Below are 18,251 nucleotides of genomic sequence, written 5' to 3'. Positions count from 1 at the left end.
TTGCGTAGTGATACATTGTAAATAAGAAGAATATGAATGAAAACGAGGTTCGATCCCGTAAGAATACTTTTAAATGTAACATATGTACAATATGTAACTGGCAATTTGCTAAACACGTGCAGCATTTTTTGACCAAAATGGTCCGGTAAGGAAAGAGACTATATCTGCAAAAGTTTTCAACGATGGTGTGAAATTTAAAAAAGTGTAGAAATTTCTATATACATTTCTGAATTTACTAATAAAAATAATTGTACAAATTAATGATTGATAAAATATTATTCGACGAGCATTTACATATATTATAAGAGAAGAAGTAGGAATTCTAATAACTCAAGACGTAATTATGTGCTTGGATATATAAGATGTATGTTAGATGATATGATGCACCGTGTGTTTTGCGTTACATAATATGCGCTACGGCGTAACACGTTGCAGTATCTCATTATCGTACGTTAGGGTAGCGCGTTACATTATATTACAGCACTTGAAGAGATACCTATGTCACTGTATCACGAGATAATAGAACCTATTAATAAAGATAGACTAATTAATTCTCCATATTCTCATATCGCTTAAGATCTATATTTTCTATATACTGTTTTGTCTATTCACTATTATACCACTATATTTTGATATTATATTATTATATTATTAAAAAGCGATCTGTTTATAGCAATTATTAGTTTCTAGCTCTTTATATTAAATGGTGGAATTTTAAGATTAAATTATAAATTGAACTTCCTTACTCAATTTAATGGTATATTATTCATTTCTGGTGTACTTACATTATTGGTATACTACTATAAATTAATGTAACCGTATCGATGACTAAACCAAAACTTCATGTTAACTTGATAAGTTTAATTAACAGTTAATTATGTATGACACTTCAAGATATTTCTTGTATCTTCAAGTATTCTGGCCTTACTTTCGACTGTCTTCAAAAATGTACCAGCTATAGTACTTTTGGTTATCAGTTGGTAAGATATAATGAAATATATTAACAACATCTATTTATATTATCTCTTAAGTGGTATCAGTTAAGATTGAATCATTGGAGACCATAATAATTTAGGATTAGATAACTTAATTTTTAATGAAACTAATATATTAGTAATGATCTCTACCACGGAGAATGTAAGATACAAAATCAAATTACATATCCTACATTTCCATAATCTAATGTAAATTATGATAATCATCTATAATTCAATAATATTATTTGAGAATTACATGTATATTTCGAAAATCATTATCGATATGATACTTATAGTTCTACGAGATGAAACCAGCAATTCATGGTTCATAAACTATTGTTTAATTTTATTATATAAACAGTTAAAAAACAAAAATTAACGAACCAAAATTCAAAGCAAATGAACCTAGGAAAAACAATAATAGTGATAATCTTCGTGTATGTCGTCAGGAAAAATATAGCGTGAGCTGTTTGACTGAAGATTGAGTGTAGTGTATAAGATGTGGTGGATAAGCACACAAAGGGCACACCATCTGGAGATTCCAATAAAGTAATAATTCTCAATGTTACCCTTGTCAGTTTAGATATCGTGAAGTGTACAGGGTGGTTTTACTTACTCCACGTGGCAAAATCAGTAAAAGAAAACATTTCCTTTTACCGTCCATTTTTCTTTTTTCTTTTTATTAAGCCTTTTAAATCATTTTTAAATATTAGTTTTGTTATTTGATGTTTATTATAAAAGAATTTGGTAAATATAATTTATCTCATAAAGTGTGAAATTATAAACATATATAGAAACTTAAATATATTGTATTTTGTATATTTTCTTATTTTCTTCTGTATACCTTACAATTTCTCATAATTCCTTGTGATAATTTCTATTATATCGTATAATCGATATTTTTCTCATGTATCTTAAACAACGGATTGACATACAATGCATTATATTGAATAATGTAGATAAGAAAGTACTAACATCAGAATCTCATGGGAGATCTAAAAACTTAAAAGGAAAAAACGATTCTTGAACCAATATTAGCTATTGTGATAGAAGACATCAAACAGGTAATTTTCCAAGTGAAATTCTATTTAATTTCTAAACAAAGACCTGCTGCATTGATGTACGTTTTGAAAAGATGTCTCACGACTTCGAATTTTTTCCTAAGACCGATTTGCGACTCATGAAAGCGTTTCACCGTAAATATATTGTGTACTCTTGCAACGAGAACAGGATACGTGCACGCATGCACGCACAATGAGCCCACAAATCTACGCAGTGACGCAACCATCAAGGAACTCCCATTGCATATATAAAACGACAAAAATATTTAGTTACTTATACATAATTCGATCCAGTCGTCACTCGTGATTACTTTGCATAGAATATTCAAAGAATTCATAATTTTAATTCGGACGCACGTCTAATCAAATATCTAGTGCTGGAAATATTTGATAACAGAGTGCAACCTATTAATTTTATGTGTTGCGTAAACATTAATAGATATTAATAAAAATAATTTCATAAGTATCGCTAATCCTTTATAAGCAGAATTTTGTTTGCTGACAAAGTTTATATATTTATTAGAAACTTAAGAGTGATACGATATGATATTGTAATGTGGTAAGTAAGAAATAAATTTGTATTTATGTTCTGTTGTTTTGGTTGCTCCTCAAGAAAATACAAATTTGCACAAATGTACACGATCTGTTGATTAAAGAACTTTAATCAAATTTGAAATTTAGATACCAATAAATAAATCGTTTAACGCTAGTATGGTATATTAATGAAATAGAATAATATCTATATAGATGAAATAAAATAAAATTTTTAAAATACATATTGATATACACATGTAGTTGGCGCAACAAAATCAGATCATATAGCTATTGTAGCATCGTTTGTATTTAAAGTATTTTAGGAATTTCGACAAAAAAATTTTTATATTAAATTATATTCCACTTCTATAGAATATCTGTCTTTTATTCATATATTTATTTCTATATATTTGCAATATAAATTTGTATTATAATAGGTATAAAATCAATAATTTAGAAAAAATGACGTCAAGAGAAAGAGACGGAGTAATCACAGTGCATAAAAAATAAGATAATATAATAAAACATACCGTATGAATATTAATTAAATACGATTATACATAATTGCTTGTTTGTATTTCTACAATTTTCTATATAAATATAACAGATACTGTACGCGAGATACTAAAGATAATTGTGAACTTTACTATCGTCTAATTGCTATACAAATAACCTTCTATATTAAAATATGCGAAGTTTACAAAGATGGAGTTATATTTAAGAATAATTAAACGGTTGTTTAGAAAAGCTTTTTTGTTCAAACATGGAATTACTGATAACGCTATCTTTAGCCACGATAATATCGACACGGTACTGCGTTTCCTTTTTCACATAATTAACTGTATTCAATCGAATTCTATTGACACTCACCTATATGTTTTTTTTCGTTTCTGTTATTTTTAGCAATTTTATTACGCAGATAGAGAACGAATTTGATATCAAAAGACAGAATAAATAAGAACAGTAATCGACTTTTGAGGAAATTAATTTTCATCCATATCAAAATATTACATAGTTTGATTTCTCTAAATAAAATTCAAGGTTAACTATTTAGTTGAATATTTCTATTTATATGATATTTCTCCGCAAATTTGATCGTTTATAAAATATAAAGAAATTTTGTGGTAAGAACACCATTACTTCTATTTCTGCAATTGCTTCGTATCATATTTTGCATAATATGTTACAAAGAAATAGTATCAAATAATTTTTATGTAGCGCAAATTATACTTAAGGCTGCTGATCAGCAAACATGTTCGTCAATAAACTATTTCACAAACTTCATTCCTTCCTTAATTTTCAGATCTTATCACAAATGTTACTTGTAACAAATATATGACCATTCGTCTCTCCGGTGATTTTTCAACCTCTACATGAGCGATGTATAAATATAAACAACGCGTTAATGAACGCGTTGAATGACTAATACACTGTTTGAATGTATTATTGTAATTATTGTGTATTACTGTGAATGTGTATTACTGTGTATATTTACACCATTTAAGTATGTTTAAGGGCATCTCTTGTATTTGAATGATATCTACTAATGAATGTCGAAGAATTTCTGTGATGTTTACTCTTCGAGAGTTGGAAAATGTCGGCTTATGGCTTTTACTTAGAGCGAACAGCATTAGCGCTCGAACCTTGCTTTGTATATTCAGGGTGCGTGTTGATTGATTGTTGTTAAAATTGTAATTTTCCAATCAATAGCACCCTAAGTGATATGATCGCTCTTCCACGTGTTCTTACTGCGCTTTCTTTTACTATAAGTGGAGCTTTATCTAAACTGATGCAAGACGTTCAGTTTTTCAGAAAGGTTCCAGAAACTTCAGCAACTGCTACCGTTATGTATAAGTATATATGTGTTTCTAAATTTCCCTCCGGAAATACCAAGTATATAACACATCCCTTACTATTGCGTACGAAAGAAACTAACGATAAGATTCTAAAGAATATGAGGTTTATTACTCTAACTATATGTATATATTAAGATTAAATTAAAAAATGAGCATATTTTACGATCACGCTACAGTATTAACCAACGAGAGCTTCACGTGTTTCTTTCGTATGTTCCGGACGGAATAATAAAGTTTCGAAACTGGCAAAGACATTTTATATATGCTCACTATACTGTGTTTGAAAGAGTTTTGGTGAGAATGCCTCAGAGAACTGTTTTTCAAGGAACAAGTTCACGTACATTATGCAAAAAGTATTCGTTAAAGTCAAGTAATGCGTAAAATGAACAAATAGAAGTATATATGTAAGTAAATAGATACTATACAGTGTTTCAAGCAAGTGGACCAAGTTCTAGTTTTAAATTAGTAGGAGATAAAACAAGATTTTACTAGGCAACACTAAAATCAAAACAATGGATTCGAATATGTCTGCTTTGGAAATGGATACACTTCAATTAATTTGTAGGTCGCCTGTGTTTCTTTAAATGCAACTACATATTTTTTAATGCACTGATACGTTTCCTTATTCTTTATAGAAAAATGTTAAAATACTTATGTATCTTAAAACGATTACACAGTTCAAAAAATATATGGGTGTATTAATTTTAATTTAGCAAAGTAATATTTGAATTAATAAGCACCTTTTCAATCAATGACTGAATAGAATTATCTTAATATCTTCTTACAAAGAAAAGCTCATCAAAATTCACGTTGCTTCATGGGAAATTTCCTATCTTCTATCGTTTTAGAAGTATGACTTGATCTAATTACATGGGATAATCTGTATCTATATACATATATGTATACAAATGATATGAAAATATTTAGCTTCAAAAAGATTAGTAGCATTAAAACATATGGAAAAGAAGTATTACAGTAAGAGACACATTTGTATCGAATTAATCATTCGTAATTACAATATCTACTTCCATGAGTTCAACAACCGTAAACACTCAAGGCAAACCAAGGTTACGTACGATATTTCTACAACTCTTATCAACAGCAAAGCGTACAAAAATTTAACGTTAATACTAGCTAACGTATACGCACACTCTGTTTTTAATCAATATTGCTTCGTCTCGCTATCAACGAGTTTAAACGTGAGCAAAATTTCACCGCATTCCAGTTCGTAATAAATAATTTCGGAAAGAAGTTCATACGTATAATAGTTGAATAAACTCCATGGCAAACGGGATGCCTTAATAATTTGCGTTATAATACGCGTCGTATTCGAGCGAAAGAGTTAATTAGGTGAACGATATTTTATACAACGGATGTATGTACATACATTATTAACGGATTGGTTGGCGGGTAGAGCATTCTAACCGACATTGTCCTAGGTCTTTCCTATATGAATATGTGGCATGTTCTTAGATTCGAGCCAATGCAATAGCACGAAATATTCCAGGAAGTAGAATAACAGCAATCTTTTTAATTATACTTTTAATTGAATTAATCAGATTTATCACGAACAAAGTCCATGCTGTGTGGTTTCTTTTCTTTCACTCGTAGTATCGTGTATCACATAGCTTTGAAGGATTATGCTATCACTCATTTCTTTGCATCGTGATGTTAGTGTCTTCGTAGATTCGAGTATAATCTCTTTTATGTGTTAAAAAGTTGCATACATATTTTTTCTTTCTTTCTTTCTTTTGCTTTTTTTTTGCCACTTGAATGTGGAATTGGAGCGTTATAAGAGAAGTTAAAGTACGTACATACTCTGTAAAATATACTAGAGAATGTCTACACTTTTCGAGAATGTATTTTCCTTTCAGTTCTTCTACATACAAGTTTATTTAGTAATATGTAGCACGAGGAAATATACGAGAAATATTTTTTAGATTCTGGCAAAATTGCATTTTGTATTTTAAATGGCACTGAATTCGCAAGAGAACATAAATATTTATATTTCTCTACTATTTATTACATCCGGTAGAGTTAATTGCCAATAAAGCATACACATACAAAAACGAGTCGTATTATACCATGCGCGCATTTTCCTGTGACTAGATACGAGAATGATTTACTTTTCATAATTTCCTTGTTATACGTAAAAATACACCTTGTATTTAAATCAAATAACTTTTTTAATACATATACCCAATATTCTTACATAAGTTTCTGAATACTTTACTACGCAATAATGGAAAAGCATTTATGTAAAGAAAACATATATATGTGATGCAACGGTAAACCGTTAAAATAGAATATAATTCCCTATAAGGTAAAAGTTATAAAGTTAAAATTGTATAAGATGTTAGTACTACTGTATTTGAAATAAATAATACACGATATCAAACAATTTCTTTGCTGTTGCTCTTAACTCATCTGTTAATATTTAATTAAAGCTACGTTAAAATTTAAACACCAAATAAGTATTTACATCAATATATATCATGATATAATATCTTCTGTAGAACTGAATAACTGCCACTAAATAGATTGTTTTCAAAGCTTCATAACTATAAAAATATCCGAATGTTAGTAGTTATCAAACCTGTTTACGTAATAGGATGCTAGCAAGCATGCATATCAATGACGAATTAATAAAAATAAAACCGAATATTATACTCAATACTAAATCGTGATCAGAATAAAAATTGAATTGTGGGTGTTCTTTTTTCTCTTAAGATTTTTTTATAATATACGATCATTAACGTTATTTCCTTATCTTTCCGGTATTAATAATTGACCTACCCGATACGATTCGGCCATTACTGATAGAAGCTACTTTGTCAACATGCATAAAAAAATATCTCTTTCTCCCCATTTTCTCTCTCGCATGTGCTCATCGTTCCCCTTCGATTCGGTTATCCGAGTAAACTATGGTTATCGTATGTGGCTGATATATTTATGATGATTCTCCAAGCGCTTTACTATTAGCTATCGAGACCCGGATACTCGAGGAAGATAGATAATGGGAATAAGTAATTGAAGAAAGTCTTAATAATCCTAATGCTTTTAGAATTTTTTAAAAGAATCTTCGTTGCTTCATTAACAATACGACAAATTATGATCTAAGAATCTCTTGCAAGATAATTTTATTAATTGCTTTCATTGCTTTATTGAATTTAAAAAATATTTAAATACGATATGCTTCAGGAAACAGTAGAAAAGTCGATAAATATATCCTATAAAGTACATGCGAAGTATTCAATGAAACAAATAATTTTTGACTTTGTCAGATACAGTATTAAAGTTGAAGAAATTATTACCAATTACTATTTTATACAGACATATATTTTTCTTGAACTTTTCAATTTTAATCATAATTAGAAAATTTTGCGTCATTAAATATAAAAAGCAAGATATTAAAAATAAATAAGATAAATACAAAATCGTTGCTTCAGATGTGCACTGAAAGAGATGATAGTAAATGAATGGTTGGATAAAACGGAATGGAAGGAATAGCGTTCATTATTTCCTAGAAGAGTAGAACAGTAAAACTGGGAAAGAAATAAACATACCAGTAGCTACAATGCACTATTTCGTATACTAATTGGAGAAGAAAATTGATCTAACCATTCTCCTAACAGTTCTTTATTCATCACAATTCGAAGTAATTTCCGCGTTACTTTATGCCAATTACAGGCAAATATTATTATATTGATATAATTGTGTAAAATTATAACTGTATATGTTAATTAGTAAAATTAAAGTGTCTATAAATGCATTTAATAAGAAAAATTAGTATATTTCTTATTAAGAAATTGAATTTAAGCAATGTTGTTGTTGTTGTTTTCAATTAAAAGACAGTTTTTAGTTAAGCACAAAGTGAATTAATTAAACAATTAAACTAAATGGTATTATGTACTCACTGATTCGGCAAACAGATAAAAATAATTTCATTTCATTAAAAAAAAAAAAAAAAAGAATGTACTTTAAGGTAATTCCTGGAAACACTTCCCAAAAGCACAAAGTTGTTTCCTCATGAATTCCGTCTTCGCGACTCTATGAAATTTACAATAGCTTAGAAACTTTTCCTCTTCCTTTGTCCGCTAAATTTATGTACGAAAACTTTGCCTCTCTTTATTTTTAAAAAGCGAGACACTTGAGAGATAAAGTATGCTACTTCATTTATTTTTATGAATTTTAATATCAAACTTTCAATCTATGTTTCTCTGCGTGGCAAGTGGAAGTAATATTGTAATTAATTCTTCGATCACTTGTAGAATAATTACATTAATGTAATGAATAATTAAAAACTGTTTTTTAATTTGAATTTATATTAAGAATTATTTTTCTAGGAAGATGTCCTTATGTAAGAATAACACACAAATAATAAACCTAAATAATTAAACTGTTTGTATATAATATATCAACTTTCATTCTTCTAAATATCAGTTTAATAATTCGAAATATGTATGATGCGAAAAATATCTATATTATTCGAACAATAAACTATTTTAATAGATGCACGATTAGGATTATGAATGTAAATACTTGGTTATATAAATTATTGCAATAACAGTTTCAGTGATCTACAATCAACGAGAATACAATTATGTGTACTGTGCAAAATATAAACGGGAGATCTAGTAGTGCAATTTGTAATAGATCGGAAATTTGATAATCGAAACTAGCATTAACTCCAACTTCGAAATAAACATGTTTCTCATTAATTTGTAACAGTAAAGATAAATCACTATACACGCATGAGTCTCTTGGTATTCTCCAAACAGAAACGCCCAACACTTAATTATACTTTATTAATTCCTCATTATACCTTATTAAATAGAACGTTTACTCGCGATTTCCGATATTCTCACGTCACAGAGGAACGATCGGCGCACGAAAGCCCATTGGAAAGGTAAAGAGAAAGCGAGCAGTTATATCCTTCAGAATTCCGCGCGGTCTCCCGACATTTCAATGAAAACCGCACAAAGCTATAAAAGAAAAACCCCGGAAGAAGCGGACAAAAACAACGCAACTGAAAGAGCCTGACCGTAGCGTAGCCAACGCAGAGTTAGTATCTACACAAATAATTCTGCGTTGGAAAATGAAGGGCGAGGGAGGAGGATGATGAGCAAGAGGGCAAGCGGAAGAAAAGTGGAGGCACCTTAAAAGCAGTTAAGGATGAAAATCAGGGATGTCGAAGAGAGGAGGCGAGGTGAGTTTCTTCTTATATAGGTATTGCTTGTAGACTATGAGAACGTTCCCACTCCCACGCCCGAAGTACTCTTTTCCTTTACCTGCGCCTCTTTCCCTCTTCTTTTCTTTCTGCCTCGCCTCATCTTCCTTTTCTATCCACCTTCATGATTCCTACGTGTGTAGAACGCTCGCATTCGCAAGCCGTACTATAGGGTGATTGTAAAGTAATCTCGCGTTTTCTTATACTAGGCAGGAATAAGATCGAGATTGTAACCCAACATAATAAATCCATAAAAGAAATCAAATCCGTAAGATATTTATGCGAAATCCGCAAATACGTAAATGTCTGGATGTTTGTGTAGTGTAGATATATAAGAAAACGAATAAAAATTGGTTCTATGTTAAGTTCGATGATACTTATCCCAGACTGGTACACTGCAGCTGTCTTTTATCAAGATGAGACACTTTTTACGATACGGAGTATATCTTTTATTTTTTGTGTGGAATGAAAACGAGAAGTTTCAGATACTCACTAGACTAACTCACAACGGCATTCCTGTATAAGTTTATTTGTCTACTTTTTAGCTTGACCCTTTTTCTCTCTTCATTAATTACGTAATTTTATTAACGTTGTTATTTAAATAAAATATGAACAAACTAATTTCAGTGATTCCAGAGATACATTTATACTCTCTATGTTTACCTTATCAATATTTTATTATAGGAAAATAGAGTGAAATAAAACAAAGTTAAACACAACGAAACATGCAATATCACACATAAAAAAATAGATTAATATCGTTACGTTATCAGTACTTTGTAAAAAAAAATGATGCGAGTAGATGTATTTTTTTATCTAAGGATCGAATTTATTTTCTAATCACCCTGTATTTACCGAGAGCCATCATGCTTTGCAGCACGCATAGTGTTTTACATATGCATGTCTTGCCCATTAACCGTGCTTGGAGCAGTTACGAGAGAAACGGCAGAAATTAGTTCTTCGCGTGATATTTTTCAAAATGCGTGCAAATTTTGCAATAAAATTAGAATTATTATCAGTTTTTCCAATTTATTTTTAGCGACTGTATAACCGAAGGAATTAAACAGGTTTAATAACTTTGGAATGTTAATTTTAATGAATGAATAGTGTTGTAACACGACCGAGATAATTAGCAGTTAAAATAATTCGCTTAATTGTTACTCAAATAAGTTAACTGTGACTTAAAATCTCGGTTAAACGAACTGTGAAACGATCACTCGGCGAAACGATATCAGTCGAATATATTTTTCACGTAAAATCTAATTTGATTTAATTTATCTTTTTTATTTTCCATTTCTATCGGAAAATGTCAAAGATGCTATGCTATTTTTATACGCTTTTTATTGATTAGCCTTAGTAATGTAATATGTAGTACAAAATCATCTAGCAAAATCACCGCGAGCTGTATGAAAGCCATGCGTGCTGCTCATTGAATTTCAAATTTTCCATTTTACAATTTTTCAATCGGGCTTCTTCTTCGGAATAAATTTCGATACTCGTTTCCGTAAATTTGATATACTAGTACATACAAGTATCTCAATGATTTTCCCATTGTATATGCATCTTTGATCAACATTCGCCTCTTTTTAATCAAACTATGTGGATATATTGTTCGTTCCCTCAACTGTATCAGGTGCATCTACGCTCATAAATGTAAGAACGTGTTTCCATGATTCTGTTTAAATAACGCCATTACTCTTGGGTACAATGAAGTAATTAGCAAAAGGATACGGACGGTGATGTTCACAATCATCAGTGCTTAATTCAGCCTGCATATCTAGGCATTGTTTCAGAGTAGAATGACTAATCGGCTCAAGGTACACTGGCTAATCGTTATAATCTTATAATTTCTCCTCAACACTGCCCAATCATTATGGATTTACAATTTTAGTAGCTACTCCAAAGCGATTTCGTATAACGTGTAACCATAAAATGGTAGTGAAACGTACACGATGAAATTTATATTCGACTTGTTAAACTAATGGGCTAATTAATCTACAAGATCGAGCATCTATCGAAAGACATACGCAAATTAATGCAAATTATCGGACAACAAAGCTTTATCGGTTCGTAATTCCAACGAGATACGAAACTTTTAGGAAATCGGTATATCTTGATACATTTGAACACCATAGGCGCCAATCGATAACCAATACTGAATTCATGTATGCAATACAGTTTATAGAAACCTAAACATGTTTCCATTTTGCATTATTCGCGTATCGTAGTATTAATTAACTTCTGTAACGTTTAAAGTTACTGTAACTTTACGGAAAGAGGATGGGGTACAACCAATGTTCCCTGCGATTCTAACATATGAATTTATTTTTTAGGTATGAGCATGTATATATTTGCTATAATTTTACGAAAAAATACAACAACAATGTACGACAGTATAATTATAACTTCCAAAGCCTCTGTATTTCAGGAATAAATATGTATAATAAATAATTAAATACATTAAAAAATTAGAATTTTATTGCAAAAAGAAATTATTATATTTAAGGCAATTTATGATTAAAATAAATTACCTATGATAAGCGTTCGAGTTCTGTTAAAGTATAATATAATAGCAAATATTAACTAATATGTTATGTAAGTTTATTTGAAATTATAGGATATTTTAAGGAAACTAAGTGATATTTTTATATTTTACGTTTGCAAATATCAGATGAGAATTAAGCATAACAATTAACCTTTTTATTGACCAATGTTTCGTTAGAGTGGTCGTGAAAATTGTACGTTTCTTAATGCCACAGATTGGAGTCGTCGCTATTAAAATTCTTAAATCTATTTTTGATTTAACAGTATAAATAAAATATGATTCTATTAAAAAAATAAAATAAAATGCTTTTAGCAATTTATATTTATGAATAAATAAGTATTTTTCTTAATACCTTATATGTATGATAATTACGAAACTTCAAAACACATGATGTTTCAATAAAATTGTGTGAGAAGGCTCTATATTCGTAAAAAAATGCGATTAAGTAATGTTATAATTGTAGTTTAAACAAGAAACCTTTCAGATGTTTTATATATAAACTAATCTCGTTGTACTTCCTTTAGTGAAACTTATTCAAATTCGTCATGTGATGAAACATAAATGAATATGCGTAATGAAAGTAATGCATACAAAATTGTAAATATTGTACTCCGAACGAAAAACAATTTCATAGGAGCAATTTTCAATTAATACTTTATAAGACTTTGATACTTTTTTTAACACTTTATAATTTTCAGTTATAATTTCACAAAACTAGTTTCCTACGCTCGCACTTTCGAGAACAGCGTAATTAAAGTGTCATATTTAATTTTCTGTCAATAATTTATTTCAAAAACAATTAACTTGGTCTATTATATATCGTATAAAAAAATATTAAAAAAATTATAATACTTATTACACAATACTAGCAGATTCTACACAATCTGAATGAAAGTTCAAACGGACGATGAAATACTATAGTGCAATTAAAAAATTAAAATTAAAAACATTTTGTACGTAACATAATTATATTATATAAGAAAACATTCATATTTACAGAATTGTTTACATTTCCCTTTCTAAATTTTGTACCATAAAAATGAATAATTGATGAGCTAATATTATTTTCAATATAATTAAAATTTAACTGGTTTTGCTTGTTTGCAAAACTTAAGTACATATTCCAACACGAAAGTGGTAGTAAATTACAACTTATGCTAGAAGTCGTTAGTAATAAGCATGTAGCGTAGTCTGGAAACCTGTATCTTATTAAATAGTGAAAGAAGTATTTGAGTGCATACATATACAGGTATACTCAACATCTGATATTTAAGCAACGCCTAACATTTAAGTTTCATAAAAATAAAAGTGAAATGATATATAATAAAATTATTATAAGTCTATAATCACATTTTCTTTCTCAGAAGATGAGAGAGTTAAAAATTTATTTCCTGAATCCTGAATTAATAATAACATATATCTTTCAGTATCTAAAAAAAAGTAGATATTTACTTTATATCTTTACAAATACTAAATAAACACCTAAACAAACATTGAATATCTCTGTATATTGTAATTTTATGAAAAATTAATTCAATTTATACTTAAAAATTTAAACACCAATTCATCACGTACAAATTTTTTCTGTCTTCGTGTTTAGTTCATTGAAAATCATTTTCTTACATTTATACATTAAAATTATTCTAAAATCCCCGACTTTTTAACACGGGCATTAAATGGAATTACTCTTTATATTTCATACTTTTCACTGTTTACATTGAGCTTTTGAAGGTATTAATGGTGTTTTAGTAATTCCTCCAAGAATGAAAAGAATTTCTAAATATAGGAAAAAAGCTCCATAATTCACATTAGAAGAAGCTCCACATCAGTCCTAAACTTAATATTTAGAAAATGAAATAGGTTAAAGTTCTGTAACTGATATATTCATTTCGTTTCAATAAAATTAATATGCATACTCTACTTTATTCAAAGTAAGTATTGCTAAGTAATATTACTAAATATTACTAAATTTATTATTTTTTAGGATAATATTATTATTTTTTAATTTATTAGAAGCCTGACTTGTGGTCTGTAAAATTTCACTAATAATAGTTCAATCGTGTAAGTCGACCCAGAAAGTATTTCAAAACAGTACGAACAAAATAGAATCTAATAAAATGGATATAAAAATTAAATTCACGATTGATATGTTAAATGTCGAAGAACATATTAGAGAATATACTCGTACATAATTTACATACCCTTCCAACGAAGAATCGCCTATAGCATTTGGCTGTATCATCTTGGTCTATCCTGGGTTGCCATGCAGGCTGCGCCGGAAGTAACGCCCTGCCAGCTGAGTCCAGGGCGTGTCGATGATCGGTACCGTCGACCCAGTATCCAGGCGGTGTCACCACAAGAGGTGGCTGAGTTCCGGAAGTGGCTTGCTGAAGCGCAGCCTCCATAAGAGCCCTGCCAGCGGGTGCATCGCCAACTGGTGACGGGGATGGCGTGGGTGTGTGATTATTCTGATTACCAGGACTCGACGCTGCCCTGTCCTCCCTCGGGGTCTGTAATCACGACAGGCCAGTTCGATATGAGCTCAAATTCACTTCCAATGTAGTCTATCTTTTAAAAGCCCTTTCAGAATTTTAAATTGAATCGTTAAGAGATCTAGAACTTTCCACAATTTAAGCCACTCCAATAATTGTCATTTTCGCATTTCGCTATCTTTCATAATACCCCGAAGAAAAGATTAATGTTGCAACAATTGAAAAAGCTTTTATACTTTTATATTAAGAATATCAGAAATATAGAATAAAATATATATGAAGCACTTTTTAATTCGCGGTAGTTCTTATATAGAAATTGTTATTATTTACGTTATTTAAATTATGCTGGACGTTGTGAATTATCAGAGAAACGCATGTGAGCAATTTTTCGCATTCTTTCTCCTATCGTTCTTATTAAATCTATGAAGAGAATCGTTTAATTTATGAAACCAATTAACCAATTAAAGCGCATAATACAATTCCGCGCATTGTATTATGAAATACAGGCATACAAGTCCTTAAGTAAGGTATTAAAGATGTTAAATAATTTCGATTATGGTATTCGTTTATTCTTCTTATACATATGGCTGCAGAGGGTAACAAAAATATTTGGGCACTTACCATAAAAAATTTTATATTCATTTTTAAATAAATTTTATTTATGTGTGTTGTAAACACCGCCTTCAGTATATGATAAGTTTTTAAAATGTTCCCTCTAAATACTTCAATTTATCAATATTAACAGTATTTAATTAATATAATGTTTTATAATATACATGTAGTTAATATGACTGATTGTTTAAATACTTTTGTAATCTTTGGAAAACATACACTTGCGCTAAATATCCTGTTGCTCTTACATATATATTCAGACTTGTTCCAAATTTTATTAACAGTTTAAAATGTTTAAAATGTTTCGTATAATATAAGTCCATAATATATCCATAACAGGTTTCTACAAGTGTTCGAATCGGTTCATAAGTAAATATATATGTATGTACGCACGATGCAGTTCTAAATATGTACTCAATCGACATTGAAGAAGAATATTCTTGACGTGCACGTCATTTATTTTAGGATATACGACGTAAACTAACTGTACATTACGTGTACTTGCTATAAAATATTGCTGAACGGTTTTGTTGGCCGCGGGGGAAGCAAGCAATTATTTTTCTTTCTTCGCGCTTTCTTTTTAACTATTATTATTAGAGTACCGCGGCTGACGCGTATACTTCTTTATTACATATGCGCTTTTTAATGAATTTCATTTGGCATTGTTACCAGCCATACATGTTGGTCCTGTACCATTAACGTACGGAACTTCTACACTCGCTTTCTATGTTTCTTTATCGTGCCACCCCTTTTACGGAACTTTGAATAGTTTCAGTTACATAAAGAACCAGAATAGGATGCAGTCAATTAATGCCAACTACATATTCAGTGTAACAGATGCGAGTGAATGATGTAACAAACTAATTAAAAACAAATTGATGAAACTCCATTTTATGCTGTTCTGGATTCATTAGTGAATAACATTCGTTTGATACGTATACAGCGTAGTAAATATATATTACATTTTGCCGAATGAAATTTTATCGTGTTGCTCGTTTTATGTTTTTGACAGTCGATACGTTTTGTCCTATATATCGTGAGAATGGAGAAGAATTATTTATGTATTTTTGTCAAATAACGTTGAAATTGAAACATTGAATTTGGACAAACGCTACGTTAAGTTGGATATATTAAACGTAGCAATTAAAGAAAAAAATCCGGAATTGGTCAACAAGTACTATTTTCTAATAAGACAATATTAGACTTTGTCTTATCGATAAAGCGCTAGCAGACAATCCTAGGTCTTAACTGGGATGTTCAATCTTAATTGCCTTACTCATCGCGTATTTTTGCATCTACGAATTTTTTATCATGACAAGAAATCAGATACTCTAGAAGTCTCTAAAAGCTCCAAAGAAACTGCTAGCGGAAAAGATAAGTTAAATGCAAAATATAAATAAAAACATTTATACTCGTTGTACTATTATTTCGAACCAAATTATGTTCTACGTATAGCGATTCAAGTAAATAATATTTTTAAAATCGAGTAATACGATTATGACTGAAGTGTAAACAAGGAAAGTTTACATATCTTACTGTATAAAACAATTTTTTATTAATCCTAGTTTAATTCACAGCGAGCAAAAGCGATAGTAAGTAACAGTAGGAAACAAGAGAAACTTGGGTTGAATGTAATTTCACAGCAATTACTCAACTTTTACTCAACTATGTAATCGCTTTAAATTCCTGACGTATGCAGGGGCTCGCGTTACTATCTAGTATCCTGTTTCATTCTGCTTTAGCTGGTACGTTACATAAATAAAAGTGCACTTTCATACAATTTCAATCATGTCGCAACGCTGGCACTGAAGCGATCGATCGATCCACCGGAAGGGAAGAGGCAAAAGAAATGGTCGTATTGCAGGAAATCGGAATGTCTTCGACAATTCCGCGTGTTCATGAAACCAGAACGACTGAATGGTTTCGCGGATTGAAAAAGGAAGCGAAGTAAGTGCATCGATGAATGTCAGTTAACATAAATGTCGAATACATAGTGCAACGTGTGGCTGAAAATATTGTTCAAACAAACAGAAGACGATCCGTTATGAAAAAATTAATTAAAAATGTGAAATAAAAATTTGTCATTCGACGTTTAGCTTTCGAGAGAAGCAATTCTAAAAAACCATTGCGTATGTACACACTAATATTTCTATTTTTCCGATTTTAAATTCGATAATTCATGAAGGTCATGTAAACATTGCATTAGAAAATTTAGGTATTATATTAAAAGTATAATAGATATTGTATTATTTATACTTCAGCTATATACACTACTAAAAATATTTATTGTACGATTCGATTGCATGATACTAAAAGTGCAATAATCTAATATGAAATTCGCTTTCTGCCCGCTTGTACATTTGTCTCTTGAATAATCTGGCTCCAATCATGCGCAGATTTCCTCCTTGAAATATTTCGGATCGATTAAAAAATGTATTTATTTCGAATTAAGAAAAAATTGATCGATCGAACAGATTTTTTGCTTTTTATAATTTTCTTAATAACATTTTTTTGTTCTGCTCTATTTTGGTATAAATACATAGTGATAGCTAAACTATGGATGTTTATCGCAAAGGATATAAGCATTATATATGCAAAAATATACAAAATTCATCAAATATGAAAAGATATATAAATACTCAAAGCAAGCAACTTCCCATGGTATAGAATAGATGAAATTAATTTCCATTTAAATTCCTATTTTTTTCATGGTTAGGTATACCTGTCCACAAAAATATGAATTTGCATAAATATGCGCAGTTTAGTGGTAACGCATATGTATAGCATACAAAATACGACTTCCGGTCAACAGTAAGTTATTGTTGTTAAGTTTATGGAGAAATTATACGCGGATTTTCAATTACGTCGTCTCAAATCCTTGCGTTGTTCAAGAGTCTGCTGTACCATATTTTCAACCGCACTCGGTACAAATATTCGGTCTGTG

At 30.0% G+C, this 18,251-nt stretch overlaps 2 protein-coding genes across 9 annotated transcripts in view; one reads left to right on the top strand and one right to left on the bottom strand.

Annotated features, from left to right (window-relative positions):
- LOC132904908 (rap1 GTPase-activating protein 1) overlaps positions 1 to 18,251 on the bottom strand; it is a 256,345-nt gene that overhangs the window by 13,020 nt on the left and 225,074 nt on the right. For all 8 annotated transcript variants that reach the window (XM_060955732.1, XM_060955734.1, XM_060955736.1 and 5 more), the window contains one exon: positions 14,405 to 14,713. In XM_060955732.1, coding sequence (XP_060811715.1) covers positions 14,405 to 14,713 — 309 coding nt within the window. The remainder of the gene's footprint in view (positions 1 to 14,404; positions 14,714 to 18,251) is intronic.
- The window catches only part of LOC132904923 (uncharacterized), a 292,582-nt gene that overhangs the window by 138,180 nt on the left and 136,151 nt on the right, over positions 1 to 18,251 (top strand). The gene's annotated exons all lie outside the window — the stretch shown is intronic.

This window comes from Bombus pascuorum, chromosome 3, assembly GCF_905332965.1.
Source record: "Bombus pascuorum chromosome 3, iyBomPasc1.1, whole genome shotgun sequence".
Lineage (NCBI taxonomy): Eukaryota > Metazoa > Arthropoda > Insecta > Hymenoptera > Apidae > Bombus > Bombus pascuorum.
This window is presented reverse-complemented; position numbering and strand designations above follow the sequence as displayed.